The sequence below is a fragment of the Schistocerca nitens genome, chromosome 2 (genome assembly GCF_023898315.1).
Source record: "Schistocerca nitens isolate TAMUIC-IGC-003100 chromosome 2, iqSchNite1.1, whole genome shotgun sequence".
Lineage (NCBI taxonomy): Eukaryota > Metazoa > Arthropoda > Insecta > Orthoptera > Acrididae > Schistocerca > Schistocerca nitens.
Window position 1 is genome coordinate 879,822,541 of NC_064615.1, and position 27,082 is coordinate 879,849,622.

At 38.4% G+C, this 27,082-nt stretch overlaps 1 protein-coding gene across 1 annotated transcript in view; it reads right to left on the bottom strand.

Moving 5' to 3' along the window:
- Nucleotides 1-717: 717 nt before the first annotated feature.
- The window catches only part of LOC126237179 (2-oxoglutarate and iron-dependent oxygenase JMJD4), a 140,707-nt gene continuing 114,342 nt past the window's right edge, over nucleotides 718-27,082 (bottom strand). The window contains exon 5 of the mRNA XM_049947052.1: nucleotides 718-3,091. Within this exon, the coding sequence (XP_049803009.1) occupies nucleotides 2,672-3,091 (420 nt within the window). The 3' untranslated portion in view covers nucleotides 718-2,671. The remainder of the gene's footprint in view (nucleotides 3,092-27,082) is intronic.

Genomic DNA, 27,082 nt, shown 5'->3' on the forward strand with positions numbered 1-27,082 from the left:
TGAGTAACTCAACTCTGATATCCCCTTAGAATCCTATGTGATGCATTAAATCTAGAAAAGTAACGACGCTCTTCACTCATTTAAAACATTAGTACTGCATGACAGATGCCTGAAAACAGTCATGTAAAATGCCTGGGTGAATGAATGTGGAATAAACAAAATGTCCACTACCCTTATTACATCGATTGAACAACAAGAATGCTGTTTATGATTTTCAGCATCAACTGTTTTCATTCTTATTAACACATAGTGGTAAAGTTTGGGATCTCTCAGTATACAAACTCTATTTTGCATTCCATTCCTTGTTGTGGTGTGGGACATTTTTCTTCGGTTGTACTGTGGGGGTTGCAAACAAATTTGTTTGACAAAAATAAGTCATAAGGCTGTTATGCAGTTATGAGCTGAAGGATATTTATGTTTTATGGCATTTTATCATGGTTTGGGCAGAAAAAAATACAATAAAACATTGTCTTATTGTCTTTACTTTGCATTCTGTAAAGTCTTTGAGAAAGTATATACAATTTCACTGTGAGCATCTTTGACAATTTTGTCATAAAAAAATACAATTTTGCTCTTAAAATGTGTGTCTCCACAATTAAAGGTTTTTAATTTTATTTTACAAATAATGTCTTGGTATTGTTAGACAAGATTATCACACCTGCTGTTATATATATATATATATATATATATATATATATATATATATATATATATATATTTTTTTTTTTTTTGTGCTTTCTAAACCTTTTGACTACGTAAGTCATAAGATTCTTTTAGAGAAACACTGACTATGAAATCTGCCATCTTGTGGTTAACTGGCTAACTGGCTGGAGTAGTGTGTGTGTGGGTGTGTGTGTGTCAGAAAATAAGATAGTTTGAGATATAAGCAGCAATTTGGAAGACATTCTCAAGTGTGTCTCGTGAGTCTGTTATTAGTCTCCTACTGAAGATATATTATTGAATAACCAGTCCTTAAAATACTATGAAAGTTCAAAAGGAAAGGGGGAGGGGATGGGAGGGGGACGGGGGGGGGGGGGGGGGGAAGCAGCTGAATATTACTGCAGGAACAATTCATCAAACAGTATATAAATACTGAAATGACAAAGAGCAACTAATTATCTTATTTACTAATTGAAACTATGACATTTGATTGCATTTGTTATTTTATGTTTTGTATTTGTTTGTGAATGGACTTCTTATGCATAATCTATGCTGTGGTTTGTCTACAGTAAAATGAATCAGCATTACTATCCTGCTGTATTCAGCACATTTGACAAGCACAGTGCATGAGGTAATTCCTAATAGTGAGAAAAGGTACTAATTAAATGATCAGATGGAGACAGGCATTTCTATGAAAGCAAAATTGCAAATTAATATAAATGTACAAACTGTTCTGCCTACCAGCACTTGTCATGCCTGTCCACAACCTTTATTACATCAATTGAACAACAAGTATACTGTTTATGATTTTCAGAGTAAACTGTTTTCATTTTTATTAACACATTGTTCAAAGCTATTTGGAGAGAATTTGAGATCTGTCGCAATTACTGTACATAAGTTAAACAGTACATGCTGTTACTCTGCTACATTGAACTTATTACATAATTAGGCTGGTCTGTGTATCAAACTCAAAAGTACTGTTTAGGCAAGTTCTTAGTCTTTCTCCATTTTATATTACAATTTTCCTGTAAAAGGAAGGAAGGAAGATTAGGGTTTACCATCCTGTCGATGTCGAGGTCATCAGAGACAGAGCACAAGCTCAGAATGTTTCAAAGATGGGAGAGGAAATCAACTGTGTTCTTTCAAAGGAACCATCCCGGCATTTGCCTGGAGTGTTTTATGGAAATCACAGAAAACCTGTATCAGGACAGTCAGATCCTCTGAAATGCAAGCCCAGTGTGCTAATAACCACACCACCTTGCTCGGTTTTCATGTACATACCTTGCAGATATATTATGAGACAAATACATCAACAGTTTCAATCCTGTTTTGTTTTTACAACAGACTGTCATGAATCTGCATATAATCACGAAAGAAAGAGCATAAATGCTGTACTATTATTTTCATAACCATGATAAAGTGGAAGATGATGATAATACATGAAACTGGTTTTTGCTGCTGAAGTATTAAATTAGGAGCTCCAGTTATTATTTCTTTACAGTACTCTGTAACTGAGTGATGAGGCTTTGGCAAGTCTCTCTGTGTGAAATTTCATGTGACCTGCTAAGACTATCATTACAAAGCTGATAGTTGCTGATGATGTAAGTAAACCAGCACTGCAGTTTTCCTGCTGTGAGAGGATTGTATGGGATGAGGAGAAAGGAGGAGGGGAGCAGGGCAGTGTATTAGACAAGGGTGGCTGATGGCTGGAAGAAAGTATGTGGGCAGCACACAGAAGTATGGAGGGGGTGATAGAATAGAGAACGAGGGAGAATATGGAGAAGAGGGTGTGAATGCATGATGGGTGAAGTTAGGGTGTGTGTGTGTGTGTGTGTGTGTGTGTGTGTGTGTGTGTGTGTGTGTGTGTGTACTATCACTGTCTTTGCTATGTTTCCCAGTTGATCTTTTCCATGTGTTCAGTACCCCAGACTCCTCTGCAAAACAATGTTATGAACCATGTTGCAGTATTGAAACTGTCACTATGGCACCATCTGCTTTCCCTCAGCTGAATTTATACCACTGAATTTATTTCAGACAACAAGTCTTTTGGTTTCTGTACATCCAGTTCCTTCAGTGCAATTTCACAGTCAGTGTCAGAGAGGAAGAGGTTCAAAACTTCATTTATCTTAAGCAAATCAAAAACAATATGATTTCTGCCAATTCTCCAATTTCCATAAACTATTAAATCATCCTTTCCATGAAGAGACTCAATTCTTTTCTTGCTAATATGTAATAAAAACCTATAAAATTCTTCATAGTCTAACCCAAAAGAAGCTCTAAGCATTATTTGACAGTGGCTATTCCATTCCTCCATCTCCTTGCAATCTTCTATTTCCTTTTTCACAGCAGCCAAATGATTCTTCAATGACAACCACATTGTTTTGATGTTGCAGCCATTAACCCAGTTGTGATTGATAGAAATTGTGTCTTTCTGCAACAATATCACTGTCTGAGAAAATACATTCAAATTTATATAGAAAATTTAAAATATCAAAAAGTAAAAGAAAATAACTGTTTATGTATGTCACACAAGTTATTTATGATGCAGTCATATGCAAAATGGTTCAAGATATTATAGCCTCACACCCTACAATTATCCAATCTTTCCTGCCATCTGAGAAACGCTTCACTAGAAAAAAATTTACATTTCTAGTGTATGTTAGTAGTGTTTGAAAATAGATGGGAGTATTAGTGATAATGAAAGCTTGAGCCAGGCCACGAACTGCAATCAGGTACCCTAATAGCTACGGCAACTTTTCTCGATAAGTGTGAAATACAGAATTGATCCTGGCACAAATTTTCAATTGTCACTACGTATTTATTACAATCCATCTTCATAGAAATATTTGTTTACATCACATGTAAACCTGTTGTCTTAATTATCTGGCAATAACAGGAAATGACAAAAGAATATCCTGAATCAAAAACATGAACCAAATAGTTGATAGTAACATAAGAGTTATCAATTAGCACAAAATATCCACACATAGCAAATGTACACTGATGAGACACAGCATTATGACCACTGTCCACCATGTTGTTGGATGCCGCCTGGTGGCATTGCAGGCACGTGACTTGGTAACAAAATTGTTTAACAGATATGGATGGGGATCACCTTAGCGAAGATGGGGGGGGGAAGTCCATCGTGGTGAGTGACTTTGACAAAGGACAGATTATTATTACATACAGCCTGTGAACGAATATCTCAAAAATGGTGAAGCTGGTCAGATGCTTGCGTGCTACTGTTGTGAGCATCTACGGAAAGAAGCAGCACTATGAAACTGCAACTAGGTCCTAATTGGTTGGAAGTCCATAACTCTTCACAGGACATGGGGTTCAGAGGCTTGTCTGCTATGTAAAGTAGGATAGATGGTGATCTATGGCATCTCTGCTCAAAAAGCACAATGCTGGTGCAAGCACAAGCGTTTTGGAGCACACCGTTTGTTGTAGATTGTTGAACATGGAGCTCTGCAGTAGACCACCCCTACGTGCTCACATTCTGACTCAATGACATTGTCATTATGATTGCAATGGACAAGAGACCATTGGGATTTGAGCATCGATCAATAGAAATGTGTCGGCTCTTCAGGTAAATCATATTTTTGGTAGTCTACGTTGATGGTCACCTCCACAAATTCCGAAATCGAGCTGAACAGCGGCTCAAAACATGCAGTGTGCCACAGACCCAGGCTGATGGGACCAGTATGATGCCATGGGAGACATTCTCCTGTGCTTGGATGGAACCTGTGGTAGTAATTAACGACATACTGACAGCTGTGAACCACCTGCATCCCTTTATGCTTGATGTCTTCCCTGATAGCGATTACATCTTTCAGCAGTTTAACTGTCAGTGTCTCGGAGCCAGAACCATGCTTCAATGGTTTGAGGTGCATTATAGTTTACTCACACTGATGTCTCAATGACCAAAATCACCTGTTGTAAATCTTATGGAACCCATCTGGATCACTGTCAGGCACCATCACTGTGTACACAAATCAGTGGCATGTTATTTACACAAATTACATGACCTGTGCATTGAGATCTAATGCCAAAACCTCCACAACCCTACTGACAAACTAACAGAACCTTAATATACAGAATCAGTGATGGATTTTGTTCCAAAGATGGACAAACAAGCTGTCTGGAGGTGGTCATTATGTTTTAGCTCATCAGTGTACAGGTGTAATAGGCGGGCAGAGCCGTATGGTGACAATTTGTCAGTAAATTTATGCCGCACGCAGATATGAACTTCAGCATCAGTAATATAAAATTAAACTGTCCTCTTTGAATTTTCTCATGCACAGAATGTTTTTGTAGACTCCAAAAGGTGTCTCTTGATATTTTCCACATGATGATATGCTTTACATGCCTCACTGTGCTCTGTGTGTTACATAATTGATGCTGATAATAACTACACCCTGAAAATCACTGCAATACAAATAGCAGATGGCATGTTTATTGCAACATATATTTAATTTCCTTCTTATTTAATTCAGATGTAGATTGTGGAAAGAATGATTGCTTATAATTTACAGTGCTACTTGTTATTAAAAAAATTATCTTTACAATCTCTCCAGGACCACTAGATAGGACTGTTGAAGAAATATCATAAATTCCAATCTGAAAAATGGTTACTGTAGTATCTTAAATACATTCCTATGAGATTTTAAGTATCTTTCTTTGAGTGGCTGCCTATTTGAATTTCTTCATATTTTTATTACACACTCGATGAGTCAAACATGCCTACTGTCCTTCGTTGTACATTCTTGGTGTATCCTGTTAATCTAGTTTGATATGTCTTGTAATCCTGCTGGATGTATTGAGTGAAAATATGGAATTATCGACAAGTGTCATTACATCTACACACAGCGAGGGCACTACCTTCACAGAAAACAGCATCTCCAACTGGTCAATCGCATGAGACCAGTGAGCTAGCCAGTTCAAGCCCAAGTGGGGCTTGTTTCCGATCTAACAGTCTTACTTACTGTTAATTCTGGCTACAGGTGCTTCACTGCATGGCACTGAGGCCATCCTGCCTCATAAGCTTGCCAGTGGTGCTGAACAATCTAGTGTTTGTGTCCAAAATATTAAATCTGGGTAGGAATGTTGCTCACAAATTGGGAAAGAGGTGCTGGCTATCATTTTTGGCATACACAAATTTCTTTTTCTTTCTTTTTTTTTCTTTCTCTTTAAATGCAAAAGTTCCATCTAACTACACACCATAAGCCATTATTACCACTGTTTAGGCTCCATCTTAAGCTCCAAGAATGCAGTGTCCATCGGCTGCATCAGTGAGCCATGTGTTTATCAAACTATCAGCACTCTACATAGTACTGACTGTCTACCTTGTCTCAGCTTCCCCTGGATCTTTAAGTGGACCTGGACTTCAACTGGCAGGAAACAGTCTGTTTCCAAATGTACACCCACACAGAGCAATTCTTAGAAGATTTATCAACCAGTTCTAGAGATGCAGCAGTAGCATTCAGTCATTACCAACTTCTGCAGTGGATCTTCCAGCTTGAACACATGGGATGACTTTACCACACCAACACCAACACCTTCATCCAATGGCATCAACTTCATCTTCATCAGGATATCTTGCTAGTAATGCACAAAGGTGAAAATAGCCAAGTTGTGGCACCAAAATCCCTGCAACAACGGGTGTTGCAGCCACTCAACCAGTTGTATTTGGGGTCCACCTGGATGAAGCAGCTGGCTTACTGCTATGTCTACTGACCAAACATGGATGACAATGTCAAGCAGTAGTTCAGAACTATACAACCTGCCAAGTGCATCAGTCAGGCTACCCCCCCCCCTCCCCTCCCACAAACCCCCCCTCCCCGGCCCCTTCTATGCCAGACAAGTTGATGTAGTGTTACTCAAGCAAAGGCAGGTCATATGCCCTACCTGTAATGCAAAGTCCACAGTTTTCTTGACCTATACATAATCACTTATGTTCACATATCACGACACATTTTTACTAACAAGTGTTTGTGTTGAGGAAGCAAGATAAGTGTTTAATGTTCCATGAATGACAAATCATCAGAGATGAAGCACACGCTCAAATTGGGGAAGGAAATCAGCTGTGCCCTTTCATGTAACCATGGCTGTATTCATTCTAAACAACTAAGGGACATCACAGGAAACCTAAATGGTGGGATGGCTGGATGGAGATTTGAATTGTCCTCCCGAGTACGAGTTCAGGGTCATCCAGGGCCCTACCACTGTGCAACATCACATAGTGCTATTTGTATGGCAACACTATCTCATTAATCATGCAATCAAACACTATGACACAGAGTTGAGGCAAAACTGTTTGATATGTAGTGTTTTAACACTACTGCAATGTAACCTCAAAGATATGCAATGTAGGATCAGTCACACAGAAAACAAAACATTCACCCTGCACCACTGCAACATGTCATTGGCTGCTAAAAAAGAATACTTGATTGTAATATGACTGTTGCGTTCGAAGAGATTTCAGGATTGCAGCCAACCATTGTAAACTTCACTCCACGAAATTTCAACTAGACACCTGCCAGTCATCTTCAGATGAGCCATTGCAGAAAACATAATTTAAATCTCAAATGACTGTTGTCTTCTACATCAAGAAGAAGATGTGCACATGCATCTGAAAATTTAAATCTACATCTTCGTTTACATTCTGCAAATCTGCACGTTAGAGAGTGTATTTCCGATTGAACCACATATTATGGTTTCTTTCTATTCCATTTGGTAATAACTGAAACATGGGGGGGGGGGGGGGGGCTCCAGTATACTCTTAGTTTTCTCACTGAATATAGGGAATTTTGAAATATTCTTCATAAAATAGGTTACCCAATCTCCCCTGTTGGTCAACATGAGACATGGCAGTGATATATACTCTCACTGATCTCACTCATTCAAAGTTCCTCAAGTCCTGGAATTACAAGAGTTAATTAAGATAACTAAAATCTCATCATGGTCCAAGCTCGAGATAAGATTTGACTGTGTGCTATAGTCAGAACTAACAGTAATGGGTGATGGGCATGAGGAGCCATTGCCATGTGGTGTGGTGATGGAACATCCAAACTGGCAGGCATTATTGTGGGGGTTCAGAACCAGGCTTTGGGAACTCTGGAAGGCTGGTGTAAGAATATAAAAGGAGTAACAACTAAATATTCGACACCCCTTGGTGGTGAACAGGGGGACCTGTTCCAGGCTGTGCAGCTCAGGAAAGGAAAATGGTCCCTCAGGAAAACATATTGTGTAAGAGTTAACTGGGATAGAAAATTATTTCAAAGACTGTAATGTAAGCATGCGCACTGGAGGAACAGATGTAAGAATCTATATTTACATAAAGGGAAAATATTAATAAAGTGGATTGGCTGATGTCACAGTAGCCCAAGAAACTTAGAAGTGGGTGTGATGGACCATTGTTTGCAAGAATGTGTCAGGTGTTGACAGAAGGAGAATGTGCGTCAAATGGCAGCTTCACATGGCTTGTGTAATAAGCTTGTCTTCGTTCATTTTCAGTTGCCTAAGTCTGATTAAGTACTGTTGCATAGGCTGTGGTTTTAAATGGAATTAATAAAAGTATAGTGTGATAATGACAATATAATAAACAGAGGCAGGGTAATGTACGAAGCTTATGTCGTGTAATGAGCCTTCACTGAAACATACAGTCAGTAAGTTACATGATCCTAATTATCTATGAGGTCTGTCCGGAAAGTAAGTACTGTTTTGAGAGGAAAAAAATGGGGGAGAGAGAGACAGGGAGACAGAGAGAGACAGAGAGAGAGAGAGAGAGAGAGAGAGAGAGAGATCCTCATGAAAACATTTTTTTCTTCAAACCAAAATTTATTTCTACAACAAAGAGCATTTCTTGATTTTTTTTTTTTTTTACATAGTTGCCACAATTGCTCAACCATTTGTCATAGCGACAAACCAGCTTTTCTATGCCCTCGTCATAGAGAATGCTGCCACGGAAGACAGCCACTACTCAAGACCATTTCTTGCATTCTGCTTGTTGAGCTCCTTCTCAGATGTGAAACAATGAGAAAACTTTGGAGCAAAATCAAAATATAAGGCGTAGAATGCTCAAGCAAGTCATTGTGTTGGTTCATGACAACACATGCTCACATTCTACTGGTGTCTCTCAAAACCTTATTCAGTAACTTGGTTGAGAGCAGTTTGATCACCTGCTATATGGCCATGATCTTGCACCTTCTGCCTGCCATTTGTTCTTGAACTTGAAGCACAATTTGGAGGAAATCACTTTGATAGCAATGACGACGCAAAAAATGGTGTTCAGCAGTGGCTGTCTTCATTGGCAGCACCTTTCTATGAAGAGGACATTCTCTATACTTTATACAGATCATTTGTTGCTGATGGCCTTCTGATCATGAGTGCGAGTTTGGAACAAGTCTGGCAAAGTGTGGTTCGTGAGCCATGCCCCTCCAGTGAGCGCTTCCCTTCAGACTCATGCACTGCTGGCATGGCCTTGTCACTGCCACACCAGCCAATTGCAAGGCCAACTGTTGATTATTGTGAATCATGAGCCCTATATGTAAATGTATCAATACATAAATTATTAAAACTTTGATTTGAATTTCATTATATGTGGCAAGGTTTACTTGCATCAATGGGATACTTAAATATATAGGCTAGATTTATTTGACTTGGTCTTGACAATTTCTGCATATCAACTTCAGTTTGTGTTGTAGTGAAGCAAAGTTGATGTACCAATAATTCATTGTTCACTACTGCATGCTGAACAGGTTTAATGTACTTTCACATATATATGTTGGTCCAAAAGATGATTTTATTTTAAGACTGAAGTCATCAAGTTACAGGTAATGATTTTATAGCACGACTTACAAAATTTCACCCTTTCTTACAGTTCTGGATAGTACGAATGGATATTTTTTAATTCCACATGTCTTCTTGAAGGTCAATTTTCCAAATGCTTTGAAGACTAATCTTCATTGCATTATCAAAGAAAATGACATCCAGTTCAAGAGATTTAAAAATCTTTAAAATGACTATGAAACTTTTGGAGGCTTCATCAATAATGGAAGTAAATCTTGAAAATTTTAGTTCCTTGTATTCTTGTTTCAATGCATAGTATAACTTGAGAAATAAAAATGATTATTCTTATTTAGTTTCTATTTAAACAATGTATGTTACACTGGAATCCATTTGCAGCAAACATATCAGAACTACTGCATTCCTTTTGTTGAAGACATAAATTCAAATTATTTATAAATGATTTTTAAAAACTGTTAGAAATGCTAATCTATAGCAAAAATTGAATTGTACAGTTTATTTTCAAATCCTGTAGTATCTGATTTCACTTCTTTATTTATAAACTTGAAACATACTTTTCTCAGTACAAAATTTTTTCCAAAAATTGGCCGGCCGCAGTGGCCGAGCGGTTCTAGGCGCTTCAGTCTGCAACCGCGCGACTGCTACGTTCGCAGGTTCGAATCCTGCCTCGGGCATGGATGTGTGTGATGTCCTTAGGTTACTTAGGTTTAAGTAGTCTTAAGTTCTAGGAGGCTGGTGACCTCAGATGTTAAGTCCCATAGTGCTCAGAGCCATTTGAACCAATTTCCAAAAATTGTTTACCTTGTCAATGAGATACTGATACATTTCCTCCACATATTATGTTCATAATACACTCCTGGAAATGAAAAAAGAACACATTGACACCGGTGTGTCAGATCCACCATACTTGCTCCGGACACTGCGAGAGGGCTGTACAAGCAATGATCACACGCACGGCACAGCGGACACACCAGGAACCGCGGTGTTGGCCGTCGAATGGCGCTAGCTGCGCAGCATTTGAGCACCGCCGCCGTCAGTGTCAGCCAGTTTGCCGTGGCATACGGAGCTCCTTCGCAGTCTTTAACACTGGTAGCATGCCGCGACAGCGTGGACGTGAACCGTATGTGCAGTTGACGGACTTTGAGCGAGGGCGTATAGTGGGCATGCGGGAGGCCGGGTGGATGTACCGCCGAATTGCTCAACACGTGGGGCGTGAGGTCTCCACAGTATATCGATGTTGTCGCCAGTGGTCGGCGGAAGGTGCACGTGCCCGTCGACCTGGGACCGGACCGCAGCGACGCACGGATGCACGCCAAGACCGTAGGATCCTACACAGTGCCGTAGGGGACCGCACCGCCACTTCCCAGCAAATTAGGGACACTGTTGCTCCTGGGGTATCGGCGAGGACCATTCGCAACCGTCTCCATGAAGCTGGGCTACGGTCCCGCACACCGTTAGGCCGTCTTCCGCTCACGCCCCAACATCGTGCAGCCCGCCTCCAGTGGTGTCGCGACAGGCGTGAATGGAGGGACGAATGGAGACGTGTCGTCTTCAGCGATGAGAGTCGCTTCTGCCTTGGTGCCAATGATGGTCGTATGCATGTTTGGCGCCGTGCAGGTGAGCGCCACAATCAGGACTGCATACGACCGAGGCACACAGGGCCAACACCCGGCATCATGGTGTGGGGAGCGATCTCCTACACTGGCCGTACACCACTGGTGATCGTCGAGGGGACACTGAATAGTGCACGGTACATCCAAACCGTCATCAAACCCATCATTCTACCATTCCTAGACCGGCAAGGGAACTTGCTGTTCCAACAGGACAATGCACGTCCGCATGTATCCCGTGCCACCCAACGTGCTCTAGAAGGTGTAAGTCAACTACCCTGGCCAGCAAGATCTCCGGATCTGTCCCCCATTGAGCATGTTTGGGACTGGATGAAGCGTCGTCTCACGCGGTCTGCACGTCCAGCACGAACGCTGGTCCAACTGAGGCGCCAGGTGGAAATGGCATGGCAAGCCGTTCCACAGGACTACATCCAGCATCTCTATGATCGTCTCCATGGGAGAATAGCAGCCTGCATTGCTGCGAAAGGTGGATATACACTGTACTAGTGCCGACATTGTGCATGCTCTGTTGCCTGTGTCTATGTGCCTGTGGTTCTGTCAGTGTGATCATGTGATGTATCTGACCCCAGGAATGTGTCAATAAAGTTTCCCCTTACTGGGACAATGAATTCACGGTGTTCTTATTTCAATTTCCAGAAGTGTATTTGGAGGTCTGTTACAGGGAGATAAGCTGAGAGGCTCATATATCTGTAATAGACCTAGGTGTGAGACCTGTCCCATACATCCACCCATCACCATCTACTCCAGTCCTGTCACAAATGTCACTTATCCCATCAAAGGCGGGGCTACCTGTCAAACCAGCCATGTGATCTACAAGCTAAGCTGCAACCTCTGTGCTGCATTCTATGTGGGCATGACAACCACAAGCTGTCTGTCTGTATGAATGACCACAGACAAACTGTGGCCAAGAAACATCTGGACCATCCTCTTGCTGAGCAGCTGCAAAAAATGATGTCCTTCATTTCAACAACTGCTTCACAGCCTGTGCCATCTGGATCCTTCTCACCAACACCAGCTTTTCTGAACTGCGCAGTTGTGAAATCTCCCTGTAATATATCCTACATACCTATAACACTCCTGGTCTCAACCTTCATTAGTCATTGTTCATACCCATTTGGCCCCCTCCCTATTCTCATTCCAGCACTACACAACCCTCTATTCCACCAATGCACATCCTTTCAAGAACATTTTCAGCTAAAGGACCGGTGGCACAACTACTGAGAGACAACATTGATCTACAGAGAGGCCTCGTGGGATCCTTACATCTGTTGCTCCATTTGAGGAACAATATCAGACCTGATACAGTGTTTGTTTGCAGACTCACAGGTAGTAAGAACAGTGTGTAGAAGTGACTTTTAATAGAAAGTGGCACAAGTGGTGTTTACATATGCTTCTTTTAGATTAAGTGAAGAGCATTAAAAAAACTGTGAGAATATACTGTAACAAAGTGACTTTTAGTGGAATATTATCAGAAGTCTACATTAACAACTTATTGTGCAAGGAAACTTTGGTAAATCACTTTAGGTGGGAACTTATGAAACATTCAAGTGATTTTGACCGGAGTGTACACTTATGTAAAGAACAAGAACATGACTGAGTGAAAGGTACAATGACTGGTAAAAAGTTTTTGGAACAAACTGACTATTTTGAAAGATAACTGGAGCTGGACAGTGAGGCAGAACAACAGAATAAAATCATGGAAATTATGAATAACTGGACCAATCTATAGGAGAGGGAATACTGAATACTGGAGCAGCTGAAAGGGCAGGCATCTTGAAAACTGGACCAATCCCATGTTTGGCATGCTGTAGCAGGTGGCAAAGCAGATGTTACCAGATAGTACCAAATAGTTCTGGAGGTAGCATTGCTGAACTCATCAGGTAGCTGTATTTAAATACCACTGCTTAATTCAGCATGCGATTTAACTCTATAAAAATGATATGGAGAAGAGCGTTAGTGGTAAGAAAACTGTTGATGTAAAGGAATCGGGATAATAGTGTAACGGTTGTACCTAATTTTCTCATTAATATTGAAATTTTAAATGATACTGAGGTAGATAATGAAAGAAGTTCAAATGACAAGGGCTTCACCCACTAATGGGAAAAAGGTATGTGCTGAAAGTAGCTATGAACTGATATATCACTGTAATGTCAAGCAAGAACTTGTCAGTGACCAACTGTTTTAAAGTTAAAACAGAACAAAATGGTGGTATGGATAATAGTATGGCAATGGTAATAGCTTTGCTTAGTAATTTAAACACAAAAATAAATAAACTAAAACGAGAAAATATTCAAACATGGGTGAAATAAACTGGGATATTGGCAATATAAAAAAAGAGCTGGGGTTGTAAATGAAAATTTAATAAAATTTGACCAAAGAATTGTTGAAGTAGAAAGTAATTGTGAGAACCAGTTGAGTGAGGCTTATATAGAAACAGATTCTAAATTGGAGGAAGTAGCCAATCATTTAAAGCTAGTTAGGAAAATGTAACAATATGTAGGGATGCGTTGGAAGTAGTAAATGCTAACTATCAGGAAGTTCATGAGGATAACAAAACTTGTGGTGACAAAAATAAAGATGATTTGAAAGCATAGTTAGAAGAGACAAAACAGGGAAAAATTCAATTCCAAATCTGGAAAGTAAAGTAGAAAATAAATGTATTTCTAAAATTAAGGACAGTCTGTTGGGGGTTAATGAAATCATGAATTCAAAATCTACTGAAATTAAAAATAAGGTGAACCACAGTGTTGGTTGCAACAATTACTCTTTGTCAGATGTTTCATCTTTCATTATTTAGATTAGATTAGATTAGATTAGATTTACTTTCATTCCAATTGATCCGTAGTGAGGAGGTCCTCCAGGATGTGGAACATGTCAGAAAAACAACAATACATGACAAATATTTAAAACTAAAACAAATAAGCTAATGTACCATTCCACAGGTCCCAAGTAATAAATGTAACAATTTTGAACCTTGTGGCAATGTACACCTAATGGACTTTATTAGAAAATTTGATGATTTACCCAAGGGATGGAGTGAAAGAGAAAAAATGTCTTTTGTAAATGTTTTTATGAAAGGGGATACTTATGGTTGAGTAGCAGAAGTAGCAAGTGAATGTGGTTCTTGGGAAGAATTCAGAAAGGTCTTCCTAAAAGAATATTGGTCCAAACTAGAACAACAGAACATCTTTGGGGTAGAGACAAATATGGCCACAAGAGAGGCACAATAAAATTATTTAGTCGGTTTAAATAAACAAACTCAAATATATTGATCAGGATTAGGGTAGTGAATCATTTATCTTGGGGTTAGAAAACAAATTGCTCCAAAGAGTGAGAGAATTACTCTTATCTGCCCTTAGAGAAAATTTAAATGATTTTTTAACTTATATGGAAAGAGTAGAAAGAGCTAAACTAATTTTGGGGAATATGAACCCACTTCATCAAGGGAAAATGGCAGTAGCAATTATTACCAAATGAATAGGATCAGTAGATCAGATGACCAAAATAATCACTGGGATAACTGGAGAAGTAACAGTAACAGAAGAAGTAAGGTCAGAGATAGAAACTCAGGTAACTGGAATGGAAGGAGAAATGGTCATACAAATCAGGGTCAGGGAAACTAAGATTTGCACCAGTTGAGGCTCAAACTTGGGCAAAGGGTTGCAAAGAGCAATAGAATTTCAAATATAACACTGGTTATGTACCAAAAAGTAGTGGAATTAAAAAAAGGACAATATCAACCCTATCTAACATCTTAAGTTGAAAATGAAAATACTGTTCCACTGTTACAAATTGAAAACAATGGCAATCAAGAGGAGATATCAGAAGGTAAGTCCATACAAGGAGCATCAACTTTTGAAGTGTCTGGCTTTGTGGTCTAATAATAATGAAGAAAATGATCAAGTGGTTAACCAAATGTTGAATGATAATGATAGTGATACCAGTAGCAGTTCAGAAGATGAGGTGAATGATGAATCGTAAAGTAGTGATGATGAGGAAGAAGTAATTGAATTTCTTTATTATGAAATTAAAGTAATTTAATTAGTAAAGAGGGAGTAATTCTGAAAAATTGGGATTTAATGAAGAGACGAGTACATATGTAGTAAATAGTGAGAAGGATCCTGCTATGTGTCACTTGACTTCAGCTGAAAACAACTTTGGTCATCCAGGTGACAGTTTTTCTAGAAGAAAAATAAATAGGCTTGGTGTATGAACCAGAAATTTCAGAGAATAACAACGAAATATGTAATCCTTTGGTTATGCCTAAGGTAGAAGAAGTAGTAGTTAAGTGCCTTTTGGACAGGGGGAGTGAATTAAACACAATATCTCAAGCATTTTTGGGTTCTATAAAAAAACAAAGGGGAGTGGTTGCCATGATGGTTTCTGGAATTCGTATTATTGGTGCGACAGGAAAAATGTCAAAGAACATTAAAAAAGAGGTAATGTTAACCACAGAAATGGCCGATAAAAGGTAATATGTACTTTTCAGAAGTGGGTTTTTGTGCAGATGGAATGTCAAAATTGATTTTGCTGCTGTAAAATTTTCTTTTGATTATAGTGGCAATACAATTAAAATAAATTTTTCTGGTAAAGTGGATAATGTGAAACATGTAGAAGGAGATTTTCTTCTAAGGTTTCTTGCTGTGGATAGTGGAAATAATAAGAGAGGAAGAGAAGACTATTGAACTTATCAGGGAAAAAGTAGAACACATTGATGATTTAACAGTAGAACAAAAGGATTATTTAGCTAAAATATTAATGCAAAATAATTATGTATTCTCTGAAAAACCTGAATTAGTAAAAAACTTTGAGTGTAAATTAAAATTTAAAGATCACAAACCCTTTTTTTAAGAAACCTTATGCAATACCATTTTCAAGAAAAGAGACAGTTAGAAGGGAAACAGAAAAAAATGATTTCATGGGGAATTATAGAAGGATCTCATAGCAGATACAAAAACCCTTCAGTAGTAGTTGGCAAAAAGAATGGGGGTGTGAGATTAGTACTGAATGCCAAAAGACTAAATGAAATTGTGTTAAGAGAAAATGATAGGCCTGCTAATATACATAAAATTCTACAAAAATTCCATTGTCCAAAATTTTTAACTTCTTTTGACGTCAATTATGGGTAATGAAGTATTTGTTGGCTAAGGAATCAAGACTTGCACTGCTTTCCTAAATGACAGTAAGTGTTATCATTATTGTGTGGTGACTTTTGTACTGAACGTATCAGTTTGTATATTCGTCAGGGCTATGGATCAGGTGATGTGTAATGAATTACTAAATAGAATAAATGTTGATGTAGATGACATACTTATTGCAAATTCAAGCTGGTTTGAGCATTGTAGCTTAATAGATGAAGTTACACGGCTATTCAAAAAGGGGGCCATGAAATTAAATGTATCCAAATCAGAGCTGGTTAAAAAGGAGATTGCATGGGACATATAACAAATGAAACGGGAATCCATCCAGACCCCAAGAAATTAAAGGTTATACAAGATTTTCCATCTCATAGGAATAAAAACAAACTGAAAGCCATGTTGAGCTAGTTTGGTTTCTACAATAAGTTTTTATGTGATCAGTCATTTAGTCACCCACGTTTAGGGAATTTATTAAAGAAAAATGTAGTTTGGAATTGGACAGATGAATGTACGGAAACTTTTCAAAAATTAAAAGATCAATTGATTAATAGTAAAATGCTGTATCATCCAGACTTTCTTTGCTGTTCTGTAGGAGTACTCATGCTAATTATTGTGGGCTGAGGGTAGAAGTTTTTCAACTTGTCAAAACAGAAAACACAATTAACATAGGACCATACATAGCCTTTACCAGTCAAATGTTGCATTCTCACAAGAAAAATTATGGCGTTTCAGGGCTAAAAGCATTAACTGTTATATTTAGTTTTCAGTAATCTGAGGGATACTTATTAGGATACAAAACAATTGTTTATACTGATCACAGAGCTTTGAGTATTTTTCAGTAGTGCAGATTGAAGCAGAACAGGTTGACAAGTTTGACCATGTGGTTGCAACAATTTGACGCAGAGGTAATACACGTAAAAGGAAAGGATAATATTATTGCTGATGCATTGTCCCATTTACCAGAAGGGAGAAGGGGTAACATCCAAGAAACAGAAAGGGATTTGATAAAAATATTCTATATGCAAGGATTGAAGGAAGAAAAAACTGTTAGAAGAATTTGCAAATACATTAGGAGAGAGCAAAATGCAGACCCCAAGATAAAACTTGTTAGACAATAATACAATTCTGATAATTTTCCAAAAATAAATAATATTATCTGATTGACAAGAAAATTGACAGCTAAAATACAAGAGACAGCAGAGGACCTGGAAGAGCATTTGAATGGAATGGACAGTGTTTTGAAGGGAAGATACAAGATGAACATCAACAAAAGCAAAACAAGGATAATGGAATTTAGTCGAATTAAATTGGGTGATGCTGAGGGGATTAGATTAGGAAATGAAACACTTCAAGTGGTAGATGAGTTTTGCTATTTGGAGAGCAAAATAACTGATGATGGGCCGGCCGAAGTGGCCGTGCCGTTAAAGGCGCTGCAGTCTGGAACCGCAAGACCGCTACGGTCGCAGGTTCGAATCCTGCCTCGGGCATGGATGTTTGTGATGTCCTTAGGTTAGTTAGGTTTAACTAGTTCTAAGTTCTAGGGGACTAATGACCTCAGCAGTTGAGTCCCATAGTGCTCAGAGCCATTTGAACCATTTTAACTGATGATGGCCAAAGTAGAGAGGATATAAAATGTATACTGGCAATGACAAGGAAAGTGTTTCTGAAGAAGAGAAATTTGTTAACATCACGTATAGATTTATGTATCAGGAAGTCGTTTCTGAAAGTATTTGTATGGCGTGTAGCTATGTATGGAAGTGAAACATGGATGATAAATAGTTTAGACAAGAAGAGAATAGAAGCTTTCAAAATGTGGTGCTACAGAAGAATGCTGAAGATTAGATGGGTAGATCACGTAAATAATGAGGAGGTACGGAATAGGTTGTGGAGAAGACAAATTTGTGGCACAACTTGACTAGAAGAAGGGATTGGTTGGTAGGACATATTCTGAGGCATCAAGGAATCACCAATTTAGTAACTGTTTTAATATTTAGCAAGGATTATTTCCTCCAGATTTGGGGCATTGGATCCAGTCAGAAAAGAACACTTGCAAAATTTGTAATAGTAGTCTGATCACTTTCTTATGTCATTCTTTTGTTCTTGATAAAAGTATTACAATTACAGGTCAATAAGTAATCTTTAATAGCTCTGTTGCAGTAGGTTTCACATATACAGATTCTGCTTTAGTGACATTCTTCCTTTGATACCCTAGTTCTGGTCCAACACTCCCTTCAGAGATCCTTTTGCAGTTGCTTTAGTGTTATCTGTATCTTTGAAAACCATTAGTACTTCTCATATTTTTCACTTATGGCCTTACCGGTATGGCTTACAGTCTTCGTCAAAAGAAGCAAATTTCATTGTTCATGTTTATAGTGTATTTTGTTAATTTTCTGAATATGTCATGCTATTTTTAAAATTCTGCATGGTAGAGGCTAGTTCACAAAAATTATTTCAATTATTATTATTATTATTATTATTATTATTATGTGTATTTACTATTTAAAAGCCTAATCAGTGGAGGCAAGATTCATAACATAAAACCCAAACAAATCAATACATCTCTCTCTCTCTCTCTCTCACTCTCTCTCTCTCTCTCTCTCTCTCTCTCTCTCCCTCTCTCCACACACACACACACACACACACACACACACACACACACACACACACACACACACACACACACACAAAAGAACATACTACACACACACACACACACACACACACACACACACACACACAAAATAACATACTTAGTATATTCTTAGGCATTTTTATCATAAGTTATGATGAACTTAAATGTTTGTATTTACAAAAATTTTGCTCAAAAATAGAAAAAAAATTAATAGGTTTACTTTGACTAATAAAAAGTCAATATATATATCACTGCGTGAAGAGTTTGACAGAGCACTGAAAGACCTGAGTCGAAACAAGGCCCCGGGAGTAGACAACATTCCATTAGAACTACTGATGGCCTTGGGAGAGCCAGTCATGACAAAACTCTACCATCTGGTGAGCAAGATGTATGAGACAGGCGAAATACCCACAGGCTTCAAGAAGAATATAATAATTCCAATCCCAAAGAAAGCAGGTGTTGACAGATGTGAAAATTACCGAACTATCAGTTTAATAAGTCACAGCTGCAAAATACTAACGCGAATTCTTTACAGACGAATGGAAAAACTGGTAGAAGCGGACCTCGGGGAAGATCAGTTTGGATTCCGTAGAAATGTTGGAACACGTGAGGCAATACTAACCTTACAACTTATCTTAGAAGAAAGATTAAGAAAAGGCAAACCTACGTTTCTAGCATTTGTAGACTTAGAGAAAGCTTTTGACAACGTTAACTGGAATACTCTCTTTCAAATTCTGAAGGTGGCAGGGGTAAAATACAAGGAGCGAAAGGCTATTTACAATTTGTACAGAAACCAGATGGCAGTTATAAGAGTCGAGGGGCATGAAAGGGAAGCAGTGGTTGGGAAAGGAGTGAGACAGGGTTGTAGCCTCTCCCCAATGTTATTCAATCTGTATATTGAGCAAGCAGTAAAGGAAACAAAAGAAAAATTCAGAGTAGGTATTAAAATTCATGGAGAAGAAGTAAAAACTTTGAGGTTCGCCGATGACATTGTAATTCTGTCAGAGACAGCAAAGGACTTGGAAGAGCAGTTGAACGGAATGAACAGTGTCTTGAAAGGAGGATATAAGATGAACATCAACAAAAGCAAAACGAGGATAATGGAATGTAGTCAAATTAAATCGGGTGATGCTGAGGGGATTAGATTAGGAAATGAGACACTTAAAGTAGTAAAGGAGTTTTGCTATTTAGGGAATAAAATAACTGATGATGGTCGAAGTAGAGAGGATATAAAATGTAGACTGGCAATGGCAAGGAAATCGTTTCTGAAGAAGAGAAATTTGTTAACATCTAGTATAGATTTAAGTGTCAGGAAGTCGTTTCTGAAAGTATTTGTATGGAGTGTAGCCATGTATGGAAGTGAAACATGGACGATAACCAGTTTGGACAAGAAGAGAATAGAAGCTTTCGAAATGTGGTGCTACAGAAGAATGCTGAAGATTAGATGGGTAGATCACATAACTAATGAGGAGGTACTGAATAGGATTGGGGAGAAGAGGAGTTTGTGGCACAACTTGACTAGAAGAAGGGATCGGTTGGTAGGACATGTTTTGAGGCATCAAGGGATCGCAAATTTAGCATTGGAGGGTAGCGTGGAGGGTAAAAATCGTAGAGGGAGGCCAAGAGATCAATACACTAAGCAGATTCAGAAGGATGTAGGTTGCAGTAGGTACTGGGAGATGAAGAAGCTTGCACAGGATAGAGTAGCATGGAGAGCTGCATCAAACCAGTCTCAGGACTGAAGACCACAACAACAACAATATATCACTTCTACCAACAAACTGAATACTGTGTATTTTATATAAAAATATCTTCTATTTTTTTAAATGAAAGAATTATCTTACTTTGGTATTATTATTGTCATGCTTGGTATTGATTCTGTTTACTTAGATATTACTGATAACTATTTTGCATTATGAGTGAATTTAAATAAATTTTGATATCATCTGTTAGGAGTTTAGGGAAAAGTTTAAGTGATAAGGTTTCTTATGCTGCTGTTGAGGCACAACCACAACCATCCATATCTGCCAATTGGCATGATAAATTATATTGGTGGGTGGTTGCCGTTGCATGTTCCGCAGTTATTTTTCAAAGCCCTGCCATTTTAATTACTTACTCTTTTACCCTATCATTGAATCTATCCTTCTTTCTTCTTGGTTGATGAGAGGGGACTTAGGCTAACCCTCTTCAGCATTATCACAGCTTTGTCTTTCCATTAAAAAAAAAAAAAAAATCGCATTGTGCTTCTCTTGTAGCAGTATTCTACCAAAACTCCTTGAAGTGATACCATTCAAATCTTAGAATAATAAATTTTGAAAAAAGAATATTGTCTAGTGATTGTGTAGTGGTGGGTATAGATATTCTATATGAAACTATCAAGTGATGTTGTGAAAATGTTAGCATTTTGTGTATGGACACTGAAAAGTAGGTGAATAACTTTTTTCTTCTTTGCGAAGGATAATAATAACTGAAAATTTCAGGGTACAAATAAAATGTGGAGACAGGCAAAGAAAGAGGGCCTCAGTTACAAACGTTCACTGACACTGAGAAGAGGATGATTGGAGACTAAGATTTGCATTAAAGGAACATTTGAGTCCTGAGGGTAAAATAGGGACAGCTTCCAAACTATCCAACAGTTTATACGATTATTATTTTGGGGGGGGGAGGGGGGGCTAATAAAAGGTTTATGTACATATTTGTGCTTGTATTGGTATGTGTAAGATTAATTTTGTGAATGTAATGGCTTTTTATTTTTTAAATAAGAAACTGATTATGGTTTATTTTGTTTTTGTTTTATGTGATCATGAGTCAATACTGCTGCTGCTGGCTCAGACTGGGAAATCTGGGAAATGTAATAAGTGTAGAGAAGGTGAACTGGTGGAAAAATGACAGCTATTTACAGTAATTTGAATTTTTATAATTCTTTTAATTTTGCTGAATACTGATAATACAGGGTGTTTAAAAAATGACCGGTATATTTGAAACGGCAATAAAAACTAAACGAGCAGCGATAGAAATACACCGTTTGTTGCAATATGCTTGGGACAACAGTACATTTTCAGGCGGACAAACTTTCGAAATTACAGTAGTTACAATTTTCAACAACAGATGGCCCTGCAAGTGATGTGAAAGATATAGAAGACAACGCAGTCTGTGGGTGCGCCATTCTGTACATCGTCTTTCTGCTGTAAGCGTGTGCTGTTCACAATGTGCAAGTGTGCTGTAGACAACATGGTTTATTCCTTAGAACAGAGGATTTTTCTGGTGTTGGAATTCCACCGCCTAGAACACAGTGTTGTTGCAACAAGACGACGTTTTCAACGGAGGTTTAATGTAACCAAAGGACCAAAAAGCGATACAATAAAGGATCTGTTTGAAAAATTTCAACGGACTGGGAACGTGACGGATGAACGTGCTGGAAAGGTAGGGCGACTGCGTACGGCCACCACAGAGGGCAACGCGCAGCTAGTGCAGCAGGTGATCCAACAGCGGCCTCGGGTTTCCGTTTGCCGTGTTGCAGCTGCGGTCCAAATGACGCCAACGTCCACGTATCGTCTCATGCGCCAGAGTTTACACCTCTATCCATACAAAATTCAAACGCGGCAACCCCTCAGCGCCGCTACCATTGCTGCACGAGAGACATTCGCTAACGATATAGTGCACAGGATTGATGACGGCGATATGCATGTGGGCAGCATTTGGTTTACTGACGAAGCTTATTTTTACCTGGACGGCTTCGTCAATAAACATAACTGGCGCATATGGGGAACCGAAAAGCCCCATGTTGCAGTCCCATCGTCCCTGCATCCTCAAAAAGTACTGGTCTGGGCCGCCATTTCTTCCAAAGGAATCATTGGCCCATTTTTCAGATCCGAAACGATTACTGCATCACGCTATCTGGACATTCTTCGTGAATTTGTGGCGGTACAAACTGCCTTAGACGACACTGCGAACACCTCGTGGTTTATGCAAGATGGTGCCCGGCCACATCGCACGGCCGACGTCTTTAATTTCCTGAATGAATATTTCGATGATCGTGTGATTGCTTTGGGCTATCCGAAACATACAGGAGGCGGCGTGGATTGGCCTCCCTATTCGCCAGACATGAACCCCTGTGACTTCTTTCTGTGGGGACACTTGAAAGACCAGGTGTACCGCCAGAATCCAGAAACAATTGAACAGCTGAAGCAGTACATCTCATCTGCATGTGAAGCCATTCCGCCAGACACGTTGTCAAAGGTTTCTGGTAATTTCATTCAGAGACTACGCCATATTATTGCTACGCATGGTGGATATGTGGAAAATATCGTACTATAGAGTTTCCCAGACCGCAGTGCCATCTGTTGTTGAAAATTGTAACTACTGTAATTTCGAAAGTTTGTCTGCCTGAAAATGTACTGTTGTCCCAAGTATATTGCAACAAATGGTGTATTTCTATCGCTGCTCGTTTAGTTTTTATTGCCGTTTCAAATATACCGGTCATTTTTGAAACACCCTGTATGTCACAAATAAAGACATTAAATTTTGCAGATGACCAACGTCCAATGTCTCCAGTGACGTTTCACTGAAATTTGAGATACAATATCCAAAATATTGACTTCACATGGTATAAAGATAAATTTTTTTTTACCATGGAATTATCCAGGTTTTTATTTCATAATATTCACCTGTATAATTCCATGGGGTGGGGAGGGTGACAAAGCTGATTTGGCCCCCACCATCCTACTTCATCTTTTATACTCCTAATTTTAATAGCCAGGGTCTGTACTAGTTTTTTTCCTCCTCTTGCTGTCATTCTTCCCAAAAATTTTGATGACAGAATCCATTATCTGGGCACTAATTAACTTCCATTGTGAAACTATTTACTCAGGTTACACAATTCATTGTTCTGAATGTTTTGTATTAATTAGTTTTGCTGGAAATAATGTATTTCAAAAGTTATTTTATTTCAAAGTTTTTGATCTAGACAGCACCCTTAAAAAGGGCCGATAAAAGGATTCAGAAAAGTAGCTCATCTCTAAACTGTAGACCAATTTTCGCTTATTTCAATGATGTGTTCATTTTATCACAAACCTATTTAATTCAGGAGATATAATTAACCAAAGATTCAACCACCCCAAACTTTCCACTCATATTGTGACAAAACCACTACAAATTTCTGGAATATGTCAATATACATCAACATATTATTGCTGTGCTAAATTTTCTGAACCCAATGATAGCAATACCAAATACATAATTGCCATAATTAAGAACTGCATAATTTTTAATGCACACATTCTAATAATCAGTATGGATACCATACCTAAAAGTTAATAACTTCCACAGTGTAAGTATAACTTGGTTCTGTATATTTTAATAGCTACTGCTCATATCAGTAACTTAATTAACAAAGTCTGACAGTAATTATTACATCTGTTTAAAAAGGAATAATTTGACATAGGGAAATTTAAAACAATAGTCAAATAAACAAAATAACATAATATTCTAGCGCACTTCTATATACGAGTGACACATGTAGTATCGTGATTACGCTTCTTGGAGTTAAGTCATGGTCAGCATGCAACTTGCTCCAGGATCTCAGTATTTTCTAAACTGTGTGCTCTAATGTTGTTGTTCAGCCTAGCCTTGGGATTATTCAAGGATCTGAGCTGTGACTATCAGAATGTCATCAGCAAACCTCAAAGTTTTTATTTCCTCCCCATGGATTTTAATTCCTACTTCCTACAGGAAGCAATACACTTTTCTAATTTTCACACTGTATATGCCAAAAGGAGGAGAATCATGAATTAATTGGCACATTGTAATTCTGTCAGACAGCAAAAGACCTGGAAGAGCAGTTGAGTGGAATGGACAGTGTCTTGAAAATGAGGATATAAGATGAACATCAACAAAAGCAAAACGATGATAATGGAATGTAGTGAAATTAAATCATGTGATGCTGAGAGTATTAGATTAGGAAATGATACACTTAAAATAGTAAATGAGTTTTGCTACTCAGGGAGCAAAATAACTGATGCTGGTCGAAGTAGAGAGGATATAAAATGTAGACTGGCTATGGCAAGGAAAGCATTTCTGAAGAAGAGAAACTTGTTAACATCAAGTATAGATTTAAGTGGCAGGAAGTCTTTTCTGAAAGTATTTGTATGGAGTGTAGTCATGTACAGAAGTGGAATATGGACGATAAACAGTGTAGACAAGAAGAGAATAGAAGCTTTTGAAATGTGGGGCTGCAGAAGAATGCTGAAGATTAGATGGGTAGATCAAGTAACTAATGAGGAGATACCGAATAGAATCAGGGAGAATAGGAATTTGTGGCACAACTTGACTATGAGAAGGGATCAGTTGGTGGGACATGTTCTGAGGCATCAAGGGATCACAAATTTCATACTGGAGGCAGACATGAAGGGTAAAAATCGTAGAGGGAGACCAAGAGATGAATACACTAAGCAGATTCAGAAGGATTTAGGTTGCAGTAGTTATTCAGAAATGAAGAAGCTTGCACAGGATAGAGTAGCATGGAGAGCTGCATCAAACTAGTCTCTGGACTGAAGAACACAACAGCAACAACAACATTGCTTCCTGTACCAGATGCAATGAAGTTATGGAACAGCTAAAAGTTGTGGCACTGGATGTTAAGGTGTGGGCTAGGAATGTGTGGCTCTGATCGTATGCATCATCATGTGCCAGTTGTCATCTTAGTCACCCCATTGGAATTGCAACTTAAATGAGAGCTACAGTTCTTCTACATGATCATGCCAAATGCTAAGGTTTTTGAGCACCTCCTTGAGTTAAGACACTACTGGCCCTTTATCGACTCTACTGGGGATGTAAACTTTCTACTTATTCTAGTTGCCCTCTTTTGCTCTGGTAATAGTGGTTGCTTCAATTACCTCATAGTCACTGTGGACATCCTTAAAGCAATCAGGTGTATTTGTTCCCTTAGTCCTAATATATTTTTGTCATGAATGGGCTTCCAAACTGTGTGATCTAATGAGGAGAACACAGCAAGTACCTTAACCTGATTTCCCAAAAACTTCCATAGGTGGAAGAGTATTCAAAATAAGTAAACACACATTTCAGCTCTTATTCGTAGGTACTTGACTGTTCTGAAGAAATGACAGTCAAAGTTTTTTATTAATTTAAATGCCTTTTAGAGCACAATAATGTCAGTTGAAATAGTAGTACAGTAGCTAGCATCACGGCCTCTCACTTTTGCGCCCCAAGTTCGAAAACCGATTATTGCTTTTATTTCATTTTTTTTATTCCTCCATTTATCTGCATATGTCTGTAGAAGGTTAATACAAGAACATTTTTATCAAGTTAGGAGAGACAAGGGCGTTATATTAATCGTAAAATTACAACTGGGTTTCACACTGTCATATGTTTATTACATAATACATGTATGTATGATATTTTCAGGGGTTACAATCTTTTTAAATTGTGATATTCCTATAATTCATTCTTGTATCAATTCTTATATGTTTATTGTTCAGGAAGATTTGGTGCATTCCCTTGGATGATACTGAATGTAGAAACATTGGAAACATAGAAATTCCGAACACTGTGAGCACTGCACAAAGGCAAGTTAATGACACTTTTTTGCATGAATCTCACTCGGGAAAGAAACATCATGAACTTTGTTGAAGATTTCATGTGTTGGCAATAATTTCACAGCAAATCACTATGGATCACTTTTCTGAAAACTGGGACTTGCAACTGAATTATGAACCAAGAAATACTACAGAAATTTTACTAAAAACAATTTCAAATAATTTTCTCATTCAATTTTTTTTTTAAATTCATTCACCAAATATATAGTTAGCAGGACAATGCTATTTCAATATACAGGGTGGTCCAAAAGTCCGGAAACACCCTCATAAAATCCAAATGGAGTAGCAAACAAGGAAACATAGTCCCTGTACACGAGGAATGGGAAGTATAGGCTATGCCACCAACATGGCGGCCATCTTGAAAGCCGCCATCTTGGATTCAACTCCAAAATTTCAAATGGGAATGTGGTCATGTGACATATCAAACAGATAGAGAATTTCACCAGAAAAACAATGCCGTTGTTATTTTAAACATAGCTTTATTCATTCTCGGGTTATAGCCAATTACTTGCGGCAGCAGTGGGACGCTCGGCAGCGTGAGTATTACGCACTGAGAAGTCATAAAATGGAGTCTGAAACGGTGCAAAGTGACTATCCCAT